Here is a 19,758-nt window from a genome sequence, read left to right on the forward strand (position 1 = left end):
TTTCTCACACCAGTATTATCTGATATGGCTCCACTGCAGTTAACATTAGCTCTTTGGGACTTTTAAAATAAATATTGCATTACTTTATCCCCCAGTCCCTCAGCAGATCCATCTACATTAGCACCTCCAGGCTGGTTTAACAATGTGTTTTATCTGCAAATTCCAGTTTAGTTTGAATTTGCAGCTAACACTAAGCTATACTGCTGGTGATTTCAGAAAGAGCCTTGAGCAGTTTGAATGAGAGGGAACTTGTCAAGACACAGTCTTTGTGTTTGGTGCTTTTACGGCTCTGCTCTGTGTTAACCTGCCTGCACTTGGACCACAAGCCTCTTTATTTCCCATGCCCTTTCACTGTGGGATTGCTCATAATGCTGATGGATCAATAGGGCCTTTGTACCTTTCCACCTTCCCCAGGTGCTCTCCTTTATTTAATTCCAGCTAAAATGTTTTAAACAAAACACAGAGATTCGGCCCACTTGTGTAGGTGCTATGCATTAGTTGGCAGGTTTTAATCCAGTAAATCCTAGTTAACACTGTCCTTGTGCAGTAAACTGATTAGGATAAATAGGCATGCTGTGTCTTAGCAGACGCCTGAAATCAGATCAACCAAATGCAGTTAGACTGGCCAGGCAACTTTTTTTTTTTTTCTTTTTTTTTCCCCTCCCTTTTAACTTCCCCAGTGGTAACACTGCCTTGGCTTTGCAGCGAGGTCTGCTTAGGATGCAGTGATGGCGATTGGCTGCCATCCGCCCGCCGAGGTCAGATTAGAGGAGTTTCTGGAGGAATGCTGTGAGCTCACGTGAACCCTTGGCAGCTGCAGCAGGGGCTGTGCATCCCTGACTGGGAGAGGCTGGGGGACAGTGACGTGAGGTGCATGAAACTGGGAGGAGGTGGCTGCAGTGAATCCAGATCATTCCTGCCACCCCCACCAGCAATACACCCTCTGCCCCTGTGCACGAGGCAGGGGACAAGTGGGGTGCTTTGCTCTCCCTCAGCCTGGTTTGCAAGCATCAGGAGGCCTCTGCCTCCCTAGAAAGCAAAACGTCCTGGTGCACCAAGGGTCACACTTTTGGGTTTCACCACTGGCGCTGGGAATGTCCATGTGCCTCTGCCTTGCTGCACAGCGGGACGGGTCAGGACACGAAAGCTGCCCCCATGAACAGGGAAACTCAGTGATGCGTGGAATTCCAGAGCTTGAGAGAGACCTCCAAATCCAGCAAGGAGATTTCTGGCTTGGGACATCCCATCCCCGTTGGCTTTTACAGCTCATGAGTGTGAGAGTATTTTCCGCAGTTCCTTGGGGGTGATCCAGGACACCCCAGGCCTGTGGAGAAGGTTTCCAGTCTCCCAAGTGAGTATTTCAGCATTTCTTCTCAATACAGGCTCTGTTGAGCAGTGTGGAGAATAAAGCTCCCATTTAGGATAGTGCTGCTGCCTAAGAAGCTTTAGGGATTGTTAAAACTCTTGTCTCTCAGGAAATAGTCTGGCTTCATCTGTTGCCAATTAGAGCCATGGGGCAGTGCGGGGGCTTGGGGTGAGTGTTTGCAGCTCACCAACCTCGCTGCCTGCCTTCAGGGCTGTGCGTGGGGGTAAGACAAGAACACAGAAGGGAGGGAAGCCCACGCTGCAAGGAGAAGATGCCAAAGCCCACCAGCAGCCATGGAGCGATCAGGATGCGGAGGAAGGACTGAGCATCATTCAGCTCAGCACTGGCCTGAAATAGGGCTTCCTGTGCAAACATAAATGAGGGCTGAAACATCATTCAGCTTTTCAGTTCTGTTTGCTTCAGGGCTATTAAAACAGACTTGAAATAGGACACAGGACATTGGCTGGCCAGTGGGAGAAAGCAGACCATGTCCCTCTGGCAGTGCCCCATCTATGGGGGGTCTGCCCCCGCATGCTCCCTCTGTCAGCACTGTGAAAAACAGGGCCCTTGGGGTAGTTTGAACAGAAATGAGACCAACTCATTGGATCTGGGGCTGCTGGCAGCACTGCGGTGAGAGGGTGGCTGTAACCTCTCAGCATGAAAGAGCGCCGAGGACTCGACAAAGAGGAAATGTATAACAAATTCAATCTTCTGTGAGTCTCCAGGGGAAACCTCCTCTGAAGTGGTTGTAATCCTGCTCTGGATTATTGCACAGCGTGTTGCCGCTGTGCTCCTGCTGAGGGTGAGGAGGGAGCTGGGCGGCCACGTGCTGCATGGCTGGACTTGTGACTGCAGGATGGCTCTCGCAACGAGAGCTGCGTGGAAAGCAGAATATCTTCAGGTGGAGGGCAGGGTTTGGTGGAGACCCACCACTCCATGTCCCCAGTCAACCCTGCCCAGGCATATCATGCATGCATGGAGGGGGCAGTGTAGGGTGCTTGGCAGACCAAGAGACACAGCTGTGGGTTTGCTTCCACCCACTGCAAAGCAGATGGTGGGGTTCAGTTTCCAAAGCCTTTCACTCCCCAAACCCACAGTGTTTGCACAGTGTTGACCTAAATTACCATTCAGCTCTCCCAGAGCGCCTCTGAATGCATAGTCCCAACTGCCTGGAAACCAGGTACCCCCAGGAATTTGTTGATTTTGCTTTGTTATTCACTTAGGATGCCATGTTTGAAAGGCAACCCATGGCTCTGTACTTATTTACAGATTTTGTTGACCTACCATATTCTTTCAGCCCCAAAAGCCCATGTTTCATCCATCTCGACCTACCAGTCTCCATGTGACAGACTTGTCCCCTGGCAGGCTGCCCCTGGCTCTGCCAAGGCAGCCCTTCCTCTGCAGCCACTTGTTTGCTCCATCATACCTGCCTTCGGGGTCAAGTCCCCAGTTCACTTCCCCTGGGTCCTATGCAGCTGGTAAGCGTTGACTCACCTGTGGTTTTGCTCTCCTGATTTTCTTTGTTCTTTATAAAACCAGGGCACGCAGAAGGCTAGACCACCCAGGAGATGGGCAGGCTGTGCTTATTGGTCCGAGTGCTGCTGTGGAGATCTATCAGTGCAACACAGAGGGTCCCAAACCCTCCAATTTCTGCACTCGGCTTTGAGAAGGAGAGCTCCTTGGAGGGTCATGGCTTTTACGGTGCATCATACTGCCCTGTCCACTGTGCTTTACTGAGGAGGGGGGGGAAACAGGGAGAGATCCTACAGATCAAGGAAGGTACTGAGGTGTCAAAGAGACAGATGTGCATTAAACTCTGTAGTGCCTGAGCGATGGTCAAGTGGCAGCATAGTCTTGATGAGTTACAGAAAGACAGCCTTTGCAAGACGTTTCTCTGAACTCAAACACCTTTGGGCAGGCTGGTCACAGGCCAGCAGAAGGGGCGTCCTATGGTAGATACCTGATGCCAGACACCACTTTGTCCAAGGCCCATGTATATAAGGACCATCCTCTCACACCATGCAGCTGGTGAAGTCCACATGGGACTTCACAAGGGCTTGAATGGAAGAGCACTCAGAAAGTCCTCACAGACAGTCTGGCCTAAAGCAACATCACTTCTTACCCATGTTTTTAAGTACATCCATGGAGGATCAGTGGGCAGGGGAGGGAACCAGCAGTGGAGAGTCACACATGCAACTGAAAAACACGAATCTCAGCAAAGCCTGATACAGGAATTACTGAAAGGGAACATAAGGCCTCCTTGGGTTTTGTTGCTGTGTTTCTCTAGCTAATTAATTGCCCTAATGAGGGTGAGGCTCATATCAGATCCAGGAGGAAGTCCACCTCAGGGAGAGTGGGGGAGAAAATGAAGGGTAGATTAACACACAGAGAGTGGTAGGGAGAGGTTAAGTTTGCTGTTGGCCACAAGCAAGTTCGATCAGGCTATGTCCTTTCCTCCTCACTTTGATGTTGAGGGGCAAATGCTGAGAGATGTTTGCTCACTGCAGAGTCGCTGGGAGCATTGCTGAAAGCCAGGGAGAGGAGCGGTGTGCATGGCTCCCTCCCACACTCGTGGCACTCACTGGGAATGCCACATATGCACCGGTGATATTACTGCATCTCACTGGGAACAGGAGAGAAATCCTGGGAGCTGAGGGGCCGGCAGTCCCTGTTAATAAACAGGCATGAGGAATATTTCTAGGCCTGAGCTGTGAAAGCAAAACCAGTGATGCCCAGGCTGGTCCTCTGTGCATGCATGTCCTGTACGTGTCCTATATGTGCACACAACCAGAGCCCGACCCCGTGGGTGGCTTCCCAGTGAGCAGTGAGACTGTAGGCAGGGGAGAGCAAGAACCAATTCTCCTTCCACCCTCAGAGATATAAAGCACAGTTATGAATGGTGATAGAAGATGCAAGCTCTTCCCTGTTTCTCATATAGGGTTTTTTTGTAAATTACTATCTGGCTGTCTGACTACAGATCTCCATAGCGCCAAGACATACAGCTGTGGGTGTCGAACGCTCCCAAATCTGCTGATGTTTGTCGAAGCCACAGGTGTGCTGCACCTCAGTGGGTCAGGGGCAGAACATGTAGGTGGTGAGTGGGTGTATAATGAAACCCCTGCACCCTTGTGCTGTTGTCGGATTGCATCACACTTCAAATCAGACAAACAAATCAATGGGTCTGCTGACTAATCTCCCCTCCCCATGCCTCTGGCTGCTCAGCCCTGCCGTGGGCTTTTGGCATGGATGAGCCTTGTGGTTGGGATGGGTTTGGTAGTAGCTCAAAACGGCTTGAATGGCAAGAGAAAACCCAAAGCTGGGGACCCTTCGCCAAAGCTTTATGGACACAGTGTTTCAAGCAGAGTGTAGCAGCAGCGAGCAACTCTCTAGAGCATGTGATGTTATAGCATAAAGCGTGGGTGGCAGGGGATGTTAACGTGCTGGCAGTAATTCCTAGCTCTGTGACAGTGCACCACTGATATCACACATGCTGGGCCAAATCCGACATTACTCCTCTTGCCTGAGACCCTGATGAAAGCAATGGGAATTGCCATCTGAGATAATGATCGCAGGATCAGGCGGATGATGACACCCTGCTTTTCTTATCTCGTTATCTCTGGCACTGCCTCTCTCTCTCTGTGCGTCTCTTTCCACTAGTTGTGATGTTTCATTCTGTGTTCACAAAGTGTAAGGAGAGCCCACTGGAGAGCTCTAAAATGCACATGATCCCTGAAAGCTTCCTGAGCTTATAGGGAAAACACGCTTCCACTTTGTTTCCAGCAATTAAATTTCATCAGAAGATGCCCAAATTCATGTAATGTCTTGCTCTGTTACCCTGGGCAAGCAATTGCTAGATGGTCTATAGTTAAGAGCAGCCGAGGAAGTGGGCTGTGCAGCAGCACATGGCGAGGGGGTCCAGGGAACCCAATGCAGTATGATGTCCTTGAGACATCTTGTTTGGAGACCACCTTTGTTAACACCTTTGAGACCCCACACTTGACAAGGCCCGGAACAGATTGCATGCTGAAGAAATCTTACTAAGCATGTTTAGCCAATACAAGTGTTTGCATGATTGCTGCTGCCTCTGCTCTCATGCCCTGCTAGGGCTTCCCACAGTGTGAGCCACGGCACCCTGTGTCTCTTCAGGGTGAGCTACTCCATTTTTTTCCCAGCGGATGGCAGAGTGAATTCATCTCTCCTCCTTCACATCAGGAAGAAATGCAGGAAGCATGACCCGTGTACGCTGCTCAACCTCCAGACTTCCTGCAAGCTGCAGCCTTGGGGAAAGTGAAACATCTTCCCCTGCCCAGGAGGACATGTCTTTGCTGCTGACAGTCACCCTGAATTAAAGTGGGAAGGGTTGGTGTTTGCAAACAACCCCAGATATGGCCTGGGAGGCTGATACAGCTCTTTAAGTAACAATGGGTACTAGATCAGCAATTAAATCATTGTAGATTTGCTTAAGTGAAATCACAGGTATCTGAAGTATCAGTCACTGCCTGAATTGAAGGATGTGCTATCACAGCTGCTGGCACTGGAGGACCCACATGGTGGTCCCCCCAGGGACATGTCCCCCGTGCTCAGCGTGCAGCCGGAGCAGGTCACCAGCTTTGCTGCTGACCAGCCAGGTGACACGGAGCACAGCAGCCCCGGGGCAGGCACTGTGTGCTTCCATGCCAGGCAGACTCAGCATGTGCGTTGCCTTTCATGGGAGGCCGGATCCTGGTGCAGAGGCTGGCTGTTGAAGAGGGGCGGAGGAGGCAGGGCTGTGGAGGTGTCTTGCCGCAAGCACAGGGACATGAGCGTGGCAGCTGGCCTGGGGCAGCGGGATGCACTGTCCCTCTGATGGGGAGGTCAGTGTTGGGCACACCTGGGGTTCACCGTGTCCATCCTATCTGCCTGCTCAGGGTTCTCCGAGGCACCGGGCACACTGATGACCTGTGGGTGGGTGTTAGTCAAAGCAAAGTTACCCCCTTTATCCTGTCTGCTGCCTAAGGCTTAACTGGAAGCACAAGCATAACCCAGTTGGGTTTTCTGTTTGTGTCTAGTATGGCAGAAGGAGAGTTTCTCCTACTCAGCGGAGAACTTGATGAAGGATTATACTTTGTGTCAACCCAAATTGTTAGAAATGGAAAACTAATCCAGGTTCAGTTAATAGCTGTGCACTGGTGATCTCTCTGCCTGTGGACAGGCAGGAGACTTGTGTACTCTCGCATTTGAACACTCTTCACACCAAAAGCAAGAGAAATGAAGTTGAAGAGCATGAGCTCCCTGGAAGGGCAAGGTGGTCCCTAATTTAGGTGTAAGCAGAGCTGTACTTCAGAGACTGTTTTAATAGCTGCTAGTCTTGATGGATATATAGCCCCAGTGGATATAAATACTCAAATTTCTTCCCGTTTTTCTGTGTTGCCTAAGGATCTGAGACGCACTCCTCATGTTCAGGCCCCAGGGCTGCAGAGCCCCAGGTGTACCTACCACAGTGGACCTGCACAGGGGAACTGCACCAATGGGGACCTGCCATGGACAAATCCCCCATCATTCAGACATGATGAGGCTGGAGGCATTTTCCAAGCGTATTGGGTCAGTTCTGTGCAAGCCTCATCCTTTGAGGTGACAGTGGCCGTGGTGAGGTGGATCCTGTTTGTGTGGTGGCTTCAGGGACCACCACTCTCACCATGAGGGCTGGGGACGTCAGTGGCACCTTCCCTCTGCACCACTTGATGCAGACCCTGGCCTGGAGACTAGGAGCTGTGGGACCCCTGCCTCCAGCCCCACACACGATCACACAGGGCAGCTCTGCTCCCCCCTCACTCTCTGCAGGGTGGTATCTTTTTCCTTCTCTATTTCTCTTCTGATCTCTGTGTGGATTCAGTGCAAAAGCCGGGTTTTCCCGTACACCTTCTTTTCACTTGCATTGCAAATATCATTTGCTTTGATGACACGTTAAGAGTTTGTCTTAAAAAGTACTGATTTAGTTGAGGGCTGGTGCTGCAAGCACGCAGGAAGATGTCCTTGTCAGCTTTTAAAGACTCATAGGTGTAAAATAGCTGCTTTCCCAGGAGAACACATCTGCTCACCCATTAAAGGATGTGGTCTCCTGCCTACTCATTTCACAGTGATAAAAGGGCCAGTCTGAACTATTACAAACACAGTTTATTTGTAGCTACAATACGCAATTTGCTAACAGGTTTCAACCAGTGTGCCTGAACATGGGACAACCATGTGATCCCTGCGTCTTCACATCATGTACACTGTTTCATTGTTTTTAAGGTGTGATGATCTGAACCAGTGATTCTCGAGCCAAATCCTGTAACTGCTACTTGACTAGAGCATTTTTTGATTTGAAGACATCAAGAGAGGGAAACTCCACCACTTCCTTTGGTAGTTTGTTCCAGTGGTTAATCATACTTACTACTGAAAATGTGAGTCTCCTTTCTCACATGAACTTGGTTGACTTTTCCTTCCCATCACTGCCTTGTGCTGGTGTCATCCAGTGTGTGCAGTGGAAGCAGGCCAAATGACTGAGAGCATTTCAAGTTCAAATTCTAGTAATCCTGCAAAATTTTCTGTAGGACTGCAACTTATTTTCTCCACAGAAGTGATGGACAAAATATTCTGCAGCAGCTGGTGAGAAATAACCCTTCTGACTTGAAAGAATTGACCTCCACACTCTCCTCCCTCTCCGCCTCCAATTCTATCACAATTTTTCTTCTGCAGCTAATTAAGAGGGAATCCCCCGCCAGAGGAAGAAACAGAAATAGAAAAATCCCTTTTCAGGAATAGGCACTATGTAGCTAATCAAGCTGGGATTGCATTGTTAGGAGGAACCTTTCATAAATCAGGCCCACAGCAACCCACAGCAAGAGCATCTTTTTTAGTTCTGCAGAATAAGCTGGCTGACAGCTTGCTGTACAGATGCAATCCAGTTCTTATATGTGAGAGCCGAAGAAAATGCCTCAATATGAGTTTAATTACAGTTGTTTTTATAAATCCTTTGCGATGCACATTTCAGCTAAAACAACCTTGCAATTAATCATGTAGACAGAAGCCTGCTGTAACCAAAATCTAACATCAAATCTGTCTCTACTTCCATATCCTTTCTTGAACTCTGATCTAAAAAGAGAAGAAAAAAGTTTAAGGAGCTGAAAGAGAGAATTCCTGAATCTGGATATTTTTTCAGTGTGATAATAAGGCTGAAGTTACAAGCTGGAGCTGTTAGCGTTTAACAGCAAGGAAATATCAACACAATTGCTGCTTGCTGATGGGCTTCATCTCCTGCTGACCTGTGCTCACTGGAGAATTAACAGGATGGTATTTGATGTGACAGCAATGCACTCATAATGTCTTGTAATCCCAAATGTCAGGGTCAAAACTCATGTCAATCATTCCTCTGGTTTGTCTCTAACGTATCCAGCTGGCATGGGTGGGATCCTGAAATGCCTGGAAGGGAGGAAGGGAGGGAGTCATTTGCAGAAAAGTGTTTAATGAGTGTCCACCACAAGACAGAGTTTATTTCTGGCTGTGTGGCCACCTCCTTCTGCACTGAGCTCAGCATGTCACATCACCTCCTGCCTCCTCGCATCATGTCTGCATGGTAGCCAACGTGACAGACACTCACTGTAACTTCTCCCAGGGTGTCCAAAATGATGCTATTTAGGCTGACAGCTACAATATACAGCAATAAATATGTATTGTAATGATCCTGTCAGTCATGACTGGACTGGAGAAATGCCTTCTACCCAAGTACTGAATTTGCAGACAAAGAATGGAAGCTGCATAAATGGGTAAAATTCCCTGCTGGGAAAAATGGTCAGTGCTAAATCCTGTCCCCAATTAAGTCCTTTGGGGTTGGGGTTTGGGGTGGGATTTTTTTGGTTTGGTTGCAGGAAAGTTTTTGCACCTCTCTGTGCTTGTGTCTACATACAGCAGCCTAGAGGATGTCAAGATCAACCTGCCCAAGTCATTATCTGGTGAGCCCCATTTAGGTTGGAGGAAGGCATTTCTCACAACAGTTTCAAGACTCCCTCCAGATCAGATGCCTGTGTGGTCCCCATCACTGTCTGCCCTGAGCTCCTCCCTCTCTGAGATGTAGGAAGCAATCTGTGGCTCCAAGGTTCCACCTCCCCTCAGACAATGCCACAGTTTTTCCCTTATCTTCTTAATTTCAACCGGTTTTATCTCTTTTAACTCAGAGGTGGTGGAACAAGGTGTCCTTTTCACCCTGCAGGAGGGCAGTCAAAGAGTCTTGCTGCTGTCACCAACCAATATGACTTGTCCTGGGAGAGACAGTGCTGTGTTTGGTCACAGGTATCTGATGGCTCTGGGCATGGGAATCCTCTCTCTCTGCAAGTCCTCACCTGCATTCAGAGGGATGTTTGGATGTCGCCGCTAATTCCTGTCTTGGTTATCTTGCTGCATGGCAGGAGGCAGGAGTTTCTGGACTCTTTGGAGTGCAGAAACCATTTGGAAAGAACAAGACATTGTACGTTGTCCTCTGAAACAGGCAGAGCAGTGCCAGTGTCAAAGGGGTGGAGGATCACAGGTGCTTTTTCTAGACATCAGGCCTCATTTTTCCTCTTGTGCACGAGGGTGGGTGTGCAATGCAGGAGGCTTTAACTTAAATGTCAAGTGAAACACAAAATGAGTAAGTTCATGTCTGCCTGTGAAATATCTGGAGCTCTTGTTGATTTATGCCATGGGAAGTGGAAAGGCTCGAAGCAATAAGGCCCCAACAGCTCCCACTTCCATGCTGTTCCTTAGCACCCCCTGATGAAGTCAAGCAGCCCAGAGCCCCTCTCCCCTGTGCCCACAGCTGATCACCCCATTGCCTTAAAATCCAAAGTGCTTTAGACAGGGAGAGCAGGCTTTGGCTACCTCTGGCCTCTTCCTGGTTCCCAGCTCTTTCACAGGGTAAATAAAGCTTTTGTCCTGCTCAGCATCATGAGGCCGGGCTTCCCGCAGGCAGGGACAATGCTGTCTTGTTAAGGAATAAAGCTTGTAGGGAGGAGGCTGAGCCTCGCAGCACCTTCCAGCACCAGTGCCTGGGGCCTGATCTGAACAGTGTGAAGGTGAGCATTAAATGAAGGAAGGATGCCTACCTGCTTCTCCTTCTGGGGAGCGATTGCCCCCTGGTATCTGCATCATCTCCCTCTTGCAGGTTTCTGTTCCTGCAGCAACAGCAGCAGAAGCAGACACATTTACTTCTCACCTGGTGGGTTTTTTTACAATCTGTGTATTACCTTAAATAGAGCTGCCTACATCATGCCAAGGTGGATGGCCAGCATGAATCAAACACGCCGTTCCATCTCCTGGGCTTAAAGCTGCAGCATGAAAAGGGCAAAGAAGGCCCAAAGTGTGAGTTGGTCAAGCTGAGCCCTCTGGAAATGACAGTCTAACCTGTATCAATCAGAGTAAAATCCCACAGTGACATGTCTTTCCTGTCCCAAACTTACTGTAGGTCTGCCCTAGGCCAGGAGGACTCACGGCCCCTGCAAGGAGCTCTGTGCCGCTCCAAGCCACCTCGAGGAGAGGGCTTGGGCAGGTGGTGGGAAAGGTGAGCAGATACCTAACCTGCCTTTGGGAACGATGCTAGGGTATTGCCAAAACATACAAATAGCTCTCCTGTGGTCTCCCTGCTGCAGTGAGGATGGTTTCTCCCCTCTTTAAATGCATCAGTAGAAAATGTATGGGCCGTCTTGTCACGCTGACCTTGTGGCAAGGTAGAGTCACCATATGGTGCCACCATATGGGAAATACATGCTGAGCTTTGACTCTCCAGGCCTGTCTCATCCTGCTGCTGCATTTCCGTGGCTACAACTTTCCTCTCCCTTTGCCTTCCCACCACAAGAAGGGAGCAGATGGAGGGGACCCCTGGCAAGCTCTGTCCCTTCCACATCCCTGGCTGCCTTCCCTCCCTGCCTCTGGAGGCTTGTGTTCAGAGGCAACACACCATGTGTGTGCTTTTCAGTGGGACACCTATATGGTCTGATGGTGTTTCTGGCTAGCTAGCAGCACATGATACACAAAGGTGCTGCTGCAATCCATGTGGTATAGCTATAGAGAAGAGAGTCCCTGTCACCACACATCTGTAGCTCATCGCAGTGCCAGGCACAGCCCCAGGAGCAGGCTAGCAGTATCACAGATGTGTTTTATTCCCAGAAGAGCTTTAGTTGTTCTTCATGGCTAGTCAGTTCCTGGGGTTGTTAGGGTAAAAAAAAAAAAAAGCAGCAGCTTCAGCATCCTGCTGTCTGTACCCTCAAGTGGTATGACAGGAACACCATGTCTGCACAATGACCAGTTTCTCTAGGACTGACCTTCCCTGGTGGAACAGTAAACTGTTTTGTGTACCTCTAAGCCCCATGGGTTCAGGTGCCCAAGATCTTTCCAAATCAGTCGACATAAATATTTTTTCCCCTTCCTGGTAGATAAGAGATGTGCTGTAAACAACCAAAATCTGTCAGTGATTCATCCAGTGGAATATGTGTCAGATGGCCCGATGCCTGAAGTAGCACCGCTAAGGTCTGAGTGGTGGCGTGTCCCAGCAATCAGTCTTCCCAACTGGGAAGCTGCATCTCAAACCACACTTCCCAGAGAGCTGCCTCTCAGGGGAGCTCCTAAGAGGTCCCTGGGGTGCAGGAAAGGGAATGTGCATGTCTGTACCACACTCCTGGAGGAGGAGAGTGGTGGGAACAAGAGCTGAGCATCACTCATGGAGGGTCACTTCACCACCCCCTCCCGAACTAGGCTTCCAGTATCACCACGAGCAATGCTGGACAAATGTTCTGTCAAGTGACAAATTGTTTCCCAGCTCAGCCCCTTTGCATTCCCACCCTTTTTTCCCTGTGAGTCAACTTCTGCCTACACAGATCCTTCCAGACCAGCCTGAATGCCCTCTTCATTGCATGCTGATGGGATGGTGAGTTTGTACTGACGAACATTTTCTTCCCCTGGATTTCTACTTTTTCCTGCATGTAGGCAGACAGCAGCGTGATGCTGTGTGGCTGAAGTCCCTGCTCACAGCTGATGGATAGTAAAGATTTGCAAAGCTCACAGCCTGAAAGGCATGTTTGGTAAGGCCTCCAGCACCCAGTTACACAGCAAACATCTGCAGTGGTGTGAGATGTGACAGCCCCATGCCGATCTTCAGCCAGGGGTTACACCCTCCACCCCAGAGCTGGAGGCAGGGATGGTGCAGTATGGTCCAGTCCCTCCAGCATGATAACGTCTGGCTCAGCTGGGACCTTTCTGCAGATAACTTATCAAAGAAAGTGAAGCAGAACCATCTGAGTGCAGGAGGGATGAAGCAAGCAACAGCTTATAGGGTTAGCATTTTCCTCCTGCTCTGGAGGACCGGCTGGTACTCGCTTTATCAGGACTGTATACCTGGCAGCCATAAGCTTTAAGGTAGCCCTAGAGATCCTTCACCAAGCAGTCCCTGTCAGAAGGGGCATTTCCCAGGAGGAACTTGGGAAAGGATAGGGGAAGGGCCTGGCTTTGAAATTTTTACTTTTTAATTAAATGAGTCTTTAATAAACCTGGAAATCCCCCTTTTAAATTTGATACACCAGCTTCTTCCAGGGCCCCAAGCCCTTGGGGAGGATATTATAGGAAGTGAGATTAAATGCACTTGAAGTTGAGGGACTAGAGAGATGGGGACCCAAGGCCTGTCTGCACTTGTGAAAGCCAATCCATCAACTGAAGGAGCTCATTTGAAAGTAAGCCCATATACTCTTTCTCAGAGTAGGACACCCTTTCCCAGGAATGTGAGCTACATAAAAGACAACTTTGTCCATACTACAAGGGCTTTTTGGGGATGCTGTTTGCAACCTGAGAGGCAAGGCAGTTTCTGTTGCAAGAGTTCCTGTACAACAGGCCGTTTGCCATATCAGCAGAGGAAATCAGCTATGTCACCCCACGGGCTCTTTTCTGTCAGTAGGAAACTGTGGCGAAGACTCATACTATAAGCAGCAGCATTGTATTGGGAAGAGTTTCCAATACAAAGTTGACAAGTCAAGACGCTGCACTGGTTCAGCTGTGTGTGTCTGATTATACGTATACAGTATAAGTCAGGTCCTGCTGGTCTCAGATCATGCCTTCCCTACAGGACAAAGGTGAGCAAATACATGGCAGGTATCATCCAATTTTTCAACTGTCCTGTTTATAAATTAACAGCATTTTTGTTAGTATTTACTTAATCTTAAATATGGCTATGTATTTTATGGGGTTAGCATATGTTACCCTCTTACTTTGCTGGTGAAATACAGGAATGGAACATAGTCCTACTGGCACGAAACAGTTTGGTGCACAGAATGAAAGCTATAATGGGCTGAAAGTGATGGAGAAGTTCTGTTTTATCAAGATGCTCAAGTGGGCTATGCCATCAAAGGGATACAAAGTTGAAGCCACATCCTGCCGACTTGGCTAATCCATAAAAGAGCTTTCAGTGTTTTCCCTTGGAGTAACAGCTTTAAATTTTAATAAACTGTAGTGTACTTTCACCGGATGTCATAAGCTGATAAAAAGTTTAAATGGGGTTAAGTAAGTAGGAGCCTAGGAGAAATTAACATAAAAGATGTAAATTATTTCCTCCCTTCTACAAGTTTGTTTCACTAGGTTTATTTTGGAAAAAAAATAATTAATTAAAATTCTTTTTTTCTTTTCTGAATGATTCAGATGTCTGGGGAGGGAGACAACACTAGAAGGAACCATAAAGCACCTTCAGCAGAAAGGACACTCGGTAAAATGAAAGAAATTAATCAAGTTATTAATTCAGGTTACTTTGTCATTTAAAAGATTTTAGGATAGTTACCAAGTCACAGACTTCTGTGCCTGAACGTGATCCACACAAGCATATAAAACAAGGACTTGTATAAAGATTCCTTGAAAGGTCACCCAGTCCACCCCTACCCCAGGGCAGGATCAACGCTGTGTAAGTCCTTCCGGACAGACTTTTGTTCAGCCTATTCTTGGGGCCCTCAGCAGTGGAGAACCACAGCCTGCTGCGGCGAGCAAGCCCAGCACCGGTGCTCTCTGTTGCCGAGAAGCTTCCCTCCACCTACAGCAGATGTGCCTTCCTTCACTTTAAGACCATTACCCCTTGTGTTACTGCTGGTGAAAGAGGTCTGGTTTATCTCCTTCCTCTTCCCAGCTCTGGGTGGCATGTTTGCAGGCTGATGTCACCACAGCCTCCCCCAGCCCACCAGCTACAGCTGCTTCCTCTTTCCCCCAGCTGCCTTCTAGATACTCTGCAGCAGACCCAAATACCATCCCAAAATACTGTCTAGGGTGATATCCAGAGGGTAGACCAAAGCCTAGATCTACTTTGTGTTTGTTTTCTCTTTGCAAAGGTGGGATAAAATGCTTTTCAGGCATGGGATGTACAATGCGACACTTGTGCTGGAGTAAGAGAGGGGTTTGTAGTCCTGTGCCATGCATGGGGACCCCAGAAAACAAGCAGGAGCTGTGGGATGGGGTTTTTTTCTACTACTGGAACCGCTGTAGAAAACAGGGGTGTAATGTTTTTTTCTGAATGTATTTATTTAGTTTGCTTATATTTGTGTAGCCCACTGAAATGGCTCCAAAATGTTCTCAGCTAAAAGCATGAGCTACTCCATCTTGAGCTTAAAAAGTCATTTCTGTACGCAGGAGCTGAACTCATTCTCAATAGAGTGAACATAGTAACACACACTGTGCAGTGGATTATATTTATGAGATTATACCCTCTAGGCAACAACCTGGTGCTTAAGAAATGAGTCAGTCAGAAAGACCAAGGCAGAGGGAGTCTGATTCAACGATGTTAAGATTTGCTTCTAAAAGATCTGGACCAAAGTAACCAGTGTTTCTCCAAGATATGTTTGTCCTAACAGTCAATTAAATGGCACATGTAGGACTATTTTATGTCATTTAATGGCTCTGAACCATCTAAAGAAGCAGTAACCACACACAAGGACTAAGATTTGCAGCATGGGAGGCTGGTTGGGTACCGATGGGCAGGGGTAGCCGGGAGATGTGAGTGAAAACCCAGCTGGGCTGACAATGGCTGTGTTAGTGGGGGGAGATCTGCCGGTTCGGAATAGGAGCAGGTTCCTGGGAAATACATCCGGTAAAAGGGAAGAGACAGGACAAAAAGGCAAGAAATGCGTGCAGGGAAACAGCAGCAGGAAGAGGAAAGAACAAATGAGAACTGGCAAGTTGATAAAAGAACAAAAGGGCTTTGTCTCACATTAAAGGCAGCTAACTACACAAATCATTTTCCCATGTAAGCCATTACTGCAGCTACCCCAGGGATAGTGTGTGGTTGCAAATGGGAAGATGGGTTCTTTACATTTATAACTGTGTCTGGCAAGTGCTCCGTCTATATGGCTTGTGATGCTCTGGGCCATGTCAGGCAAGCGGAGAAATTGAAACTTGATTGTGCAGATAGCTGGAATCCCTGTTTTAAAAAGTGCCTGTCCATCTGTATGCAGGAGTAAGTAACCAGCTAGTGGAACAGAAAGAACAGTGGCTTCTAAAAGGAGACAGGAGGTTTGGTTTATTCCCCTTTTACTCCTGACAGCAGCTGTTGACAGCAGCTTGCAGCACTCAGTGGAGTCACGTAGGCATGAGTCAGGTAAAAATCAGACATAAGTCTGAGATTCCCTTTCAGCCTGATTTTCAGAAGTACTGAGCACAGACAACTCCCATTCAAGCCAACGTACCATTTAGCTTAATTCTGGTTTACAGCAGCAGAGCTAGGAATATAAACCAGGTCTGAGAAACACTGGGGCCGCAAGAAATTGAAATCCGGTTGGTTCTTCATAACCGTATAGGTTGTTGCATGCATCTTTTTCTAATTATTTGGGAATAGTCACATAGGATTATGGATTTGTTATAGAATGTAGATTTGAACTGAAAAATGTATGAACTCTTTTTTTTTGTTGAAAATGCCCAAGCAGTTACTAGTCTTTTTATTAGTTTCTGGGGGAAGAAAAAAAGATTCCAGCTTAATATCAGATCACATCTATGAGTCCATAAAGTGAAGAGGGTGGTTGTCCCGCCACAGAATCTGTGTCTGATAGTGCTTTTCACCCTCTAGAATCATCTTATGGCAACGGGTTATTCTGTGGAGACTGAGAGAAATTCATAACAAAGCTAACGTTCATGATTCCATCTGTTTTGTTAGACATTGTCTCAGGAGTGACCAAGTCATGACACTGATGAGGTCTCAGTTGACAAGCTCTCATTGCTACTACTCGGCTGTCCTCAGCCCTGAGGATAAAATTACCTGTCTTCCAGCTCTCCATTTACTGGCACAAACTTATCTCACTGCTTGTGCTGTAAGTGTTTTGACATCAGCCACTCCAGAATTAGAAACTGATGTTATGGAAAACTTAATAACATTAAAGAAATGCCAAGCCATCTTCTCTGCTGCCTTGTGCTACACTTTGTTTGTTCGAGGATTTTCTCGCATTTCACAATGAACCAGAGGATGCAGGTTCAGGATTGTGCCCCAGCAAGGATATGATGCAGCTCAAGCCCCAGACGGCATTTAGGTTACTCTCTATACCACCTTCCCCACCAATCTCCTGTGCAACCCTTGATCCACCTTCCCCTGTGTCTCCTTTCCAGCAGCCAGGGCTCGCTAGCTTTCTCTCAACTTTGGTCTTGCTGAGGTTTGGGGTTAATTAACTCTTTGGGGTGACAGGCACACTCCTAGCACCCAGCACAGGGCATACCTTGTCTCAGCTCAGGCAACTCAAGCCTTAGAAACTTGGCTGATCCTTTCTCTTTTGCTGACCAAGAAATTGAGTTCATTTATTCACCTAAGCCCCTTTTTAAAGCTCCTGTTGAGTTTTATTCTCTCCAAGAGGCAGCATTTTGTTTCTGAGCAATGCCCGCTGGAGGCTACTCCATGGATGCTGTGCCCTGGAAGCTTTTACCTGGGATGGGGGTCCACCAGGAGCTGGGGCTGCCCCTCACCAGCTGCAGCAAGCAAGTTTCCCTTTGCAGCACTGAGAACAGGCAAAAACAAAGAGCCCGGAGGAGGTAGGGAGGGGAGAAGGGAAGAATGAGCTGGGTTAGGGGAAATACAGCCTGGAAGAAAGGAAAGGACCAGCTGATCTGAAAGCCCCGATAAAAGCCTGAGACAAAGGACGAAAGAGTTTGGGAGATTATCAAGGGGAAGCGGGAGGAGGAGCAGAAAGATGCAGCAGAACCTAAGTGGGAATGATGTCAAGTACTGCAGGGAGGAGGGGAGTTTCCTACCTAAAGCAGAGGGTGGTTTAAGTTACTCGGCAACCTCCATTTACTTCTCCCTTCTGGCTGGGAGCACCTGACAAATGAAGGAGCTGATCCAGCGAGGAAAAGTATCCATGTCCATCCCACAGCCCTGACAGCTTCAGCCCCGATTGCTCATCTATTTCCAAGTACAACCGAGTCATTTTGCTGGTGGGTAGAGAAGTCAGGGACACTCTGCGGCCAGTACCCTGCAGCGGAGGAAGTATTAGTACTGCTGTTGTTAGCCTTGTTATTTTCTTCTAATAAAAAGGTGGTCATGACTCACTCCATTAAGAAACAAAAGCAGAGCTGTAATCTACTGAAAGGCAGTTGTTTGGATGCTCAGCATTAGGTGTGTAAAAGAAGGAAGGTCAGCTGCAGGTCAGGTCTGGTGATATACACCCTGCTGCCAGTACAGGCCAGACTTCAGGTATTCCCCAGAGTTTATTTTCTTGGCTGGTACGGTTTGCCCTCTCTTTCAGACTAGTGCTTCAGCCAGGAGTAGTGCGGGGGGAAAAAGTTCTCTTTTCCGCCCCTCCACATTTCACTTGGGTTTCCTGAGAGGAAATGATGCTCTCGTGTGACTGCGCTGGCCCCCTCCTTCCTCCCAGGAGGAGGAGCACACTAGCATCTGCCCGCAGCCCCTCTTCCCCACCCTGTGCCACACTGGGACCAGTTTGCCAGCTGGGCTGTTACTGGGAGCCGAGCCCCGAGGGATCCAGGCTGCTTCTCCAGGAGGAAGAAGTGGCTTCTGAAGCCGGGGGCTGGGAGGCAGGAAAGACAGGTTGTGCTCAGGCAGTGAGAAGGTTTCCTGCGTGAGCGGGAATAAAGTCACTGTACCCCTGCCCGTGCCAGATTCTCCACCTAGTGAAAAATAAAGGGGAGGAATCAGCCTGCCCACGGGATGATGTGAAGCTGTTCGGCCCGACTGCGGCAATGCTTCTCGTGGTGGGGATGCGGTTGTGGCAGGGACCGTGGTGGCCCACGGTACATCTAACGCAGCCACGCGGCTCCGGCAATGCCCAGCTGCCTCCCAGGGTGGGCGCGGAAGGAGGGAGGGAGCTGCCGTGACAGCGGTGGCCAGGTGAAGACAACACCCCCGCTAAGACACTCCGTGAACATCTGCCCCTACCCACAAACTGTTTCTATTCTTGTTCCGTCTCATGCCCTGACTGACTCAGAGGAGGGGAGCGAGGGGGGCCAGGTTAGAAGGAGCCAGCCGGGGGCTGCAGGGGGTTTGAAAGAGGAAGAGGAGGAGGTGCTTCGAAACTAGGAGTTGCTATTCTTTCAATCATCTTGAACATTTTCCTCACAGTTTCTTTCCTGCTTCTCTGTTTCAGCTGCAGGCAATTTGAGGCAGATACGACACTTCCTGCCTACTCTTGAGGTGAACATACTTTTGGGGCACCATCAGAATAAATGACACCCTGCTCTTAAGAGAGCTCCACTGTAATCTGTCTGGGCTCTAATGAGCTTGGCTGGAGCTCATCCTTTTGCTTAACTTTTTTCCAGGAATTTCCAGTTCTCTTTTTTGGTCATTTTGCAAAACTTATCTACAAGGAAAGGGCAAGTGCCAAATTTCCTAATTCCTGTGCGTCTTAGTGTCATGACTTCTGGACACAGGCACAGCCTGAGGTTCGTGGTGGAAGTCTTGCGGCCCTTGGGGACAGTCTTGCAGCCTAGAAGTTTGCCACAAGGGAAGGAACATAAGAACCCCGCAAAGAGCCACACCAGCAACTTTTCTGTTGCAGGGGGCCCTCCCATCTCTGAACCCCCTGCTCAGAGCATTCATTAATTCTGAAAAAATGGCACATCTTGCTTCGTCTCAAGCTGTTACCCCTTGTTTCCTCCTTTGCTGCCAGGCTGTAGACCTTGGGCCAGGTAACCACATCCCCGGGGGCGTTCCCCAGGCAGCCCACGCTCATCACTCGGCTACCGGAGCTGCCTGGATGCAAACCGCGGCCCGGGCAGGAGCCCTGCGGCTGCTCAGATCCTCAGCGCTTCCTTTGTTTCAAAATCCTTCCTTGCACCAGGGCACCGATACCTCTTATCACAGCTTATCAGGGCGAAACAGTTGCAGGTGAATGAATCGCATCGGAGGGTTTGCTTTCCGAGCCTTGTTTACTTGAGGGCCACAC

At 48.7% G+C, this 19,758-nt stretch overlaps 1 protein-coding gene across 1 annotated transcript in view; it reads left to right on the forward strand.

Annotated features, from left to right (window-relative positions):
* The window catches only part of DUSP5 (dual specificity phosphatase 5), a 114,619-nt gene that overhangs the window by 84,774 nt on the left and 10,087 nt on the right, over positions 1-19,758 (forward strand). Inside the window, exon 2 of the mRNA XM_026851518.1 lies at positions 19,483-19,501. Coding sequence (XP_026707319.1) covers positions 19,483-19,501 — 19 coding nt within the window. The remainder of the gene's footprint in view (positions 1-19,482; positions 19,502-19,758) is intronic.

The sequence above is a fragment of the Athene cunicularia genome (assembly GCF_003259725.1).
Source record: "Athene cunicularia isolate RWA chromosome 6 unlocalized genomic scaffold, athCun1 chr6_part1, whole genome shotgun sequence".
Lineage (NCBI taxonomy): Eukaryota > Metazoa > Chordata > Aves > Strigiformes > Strigidae > Athene > Athene cunicularia.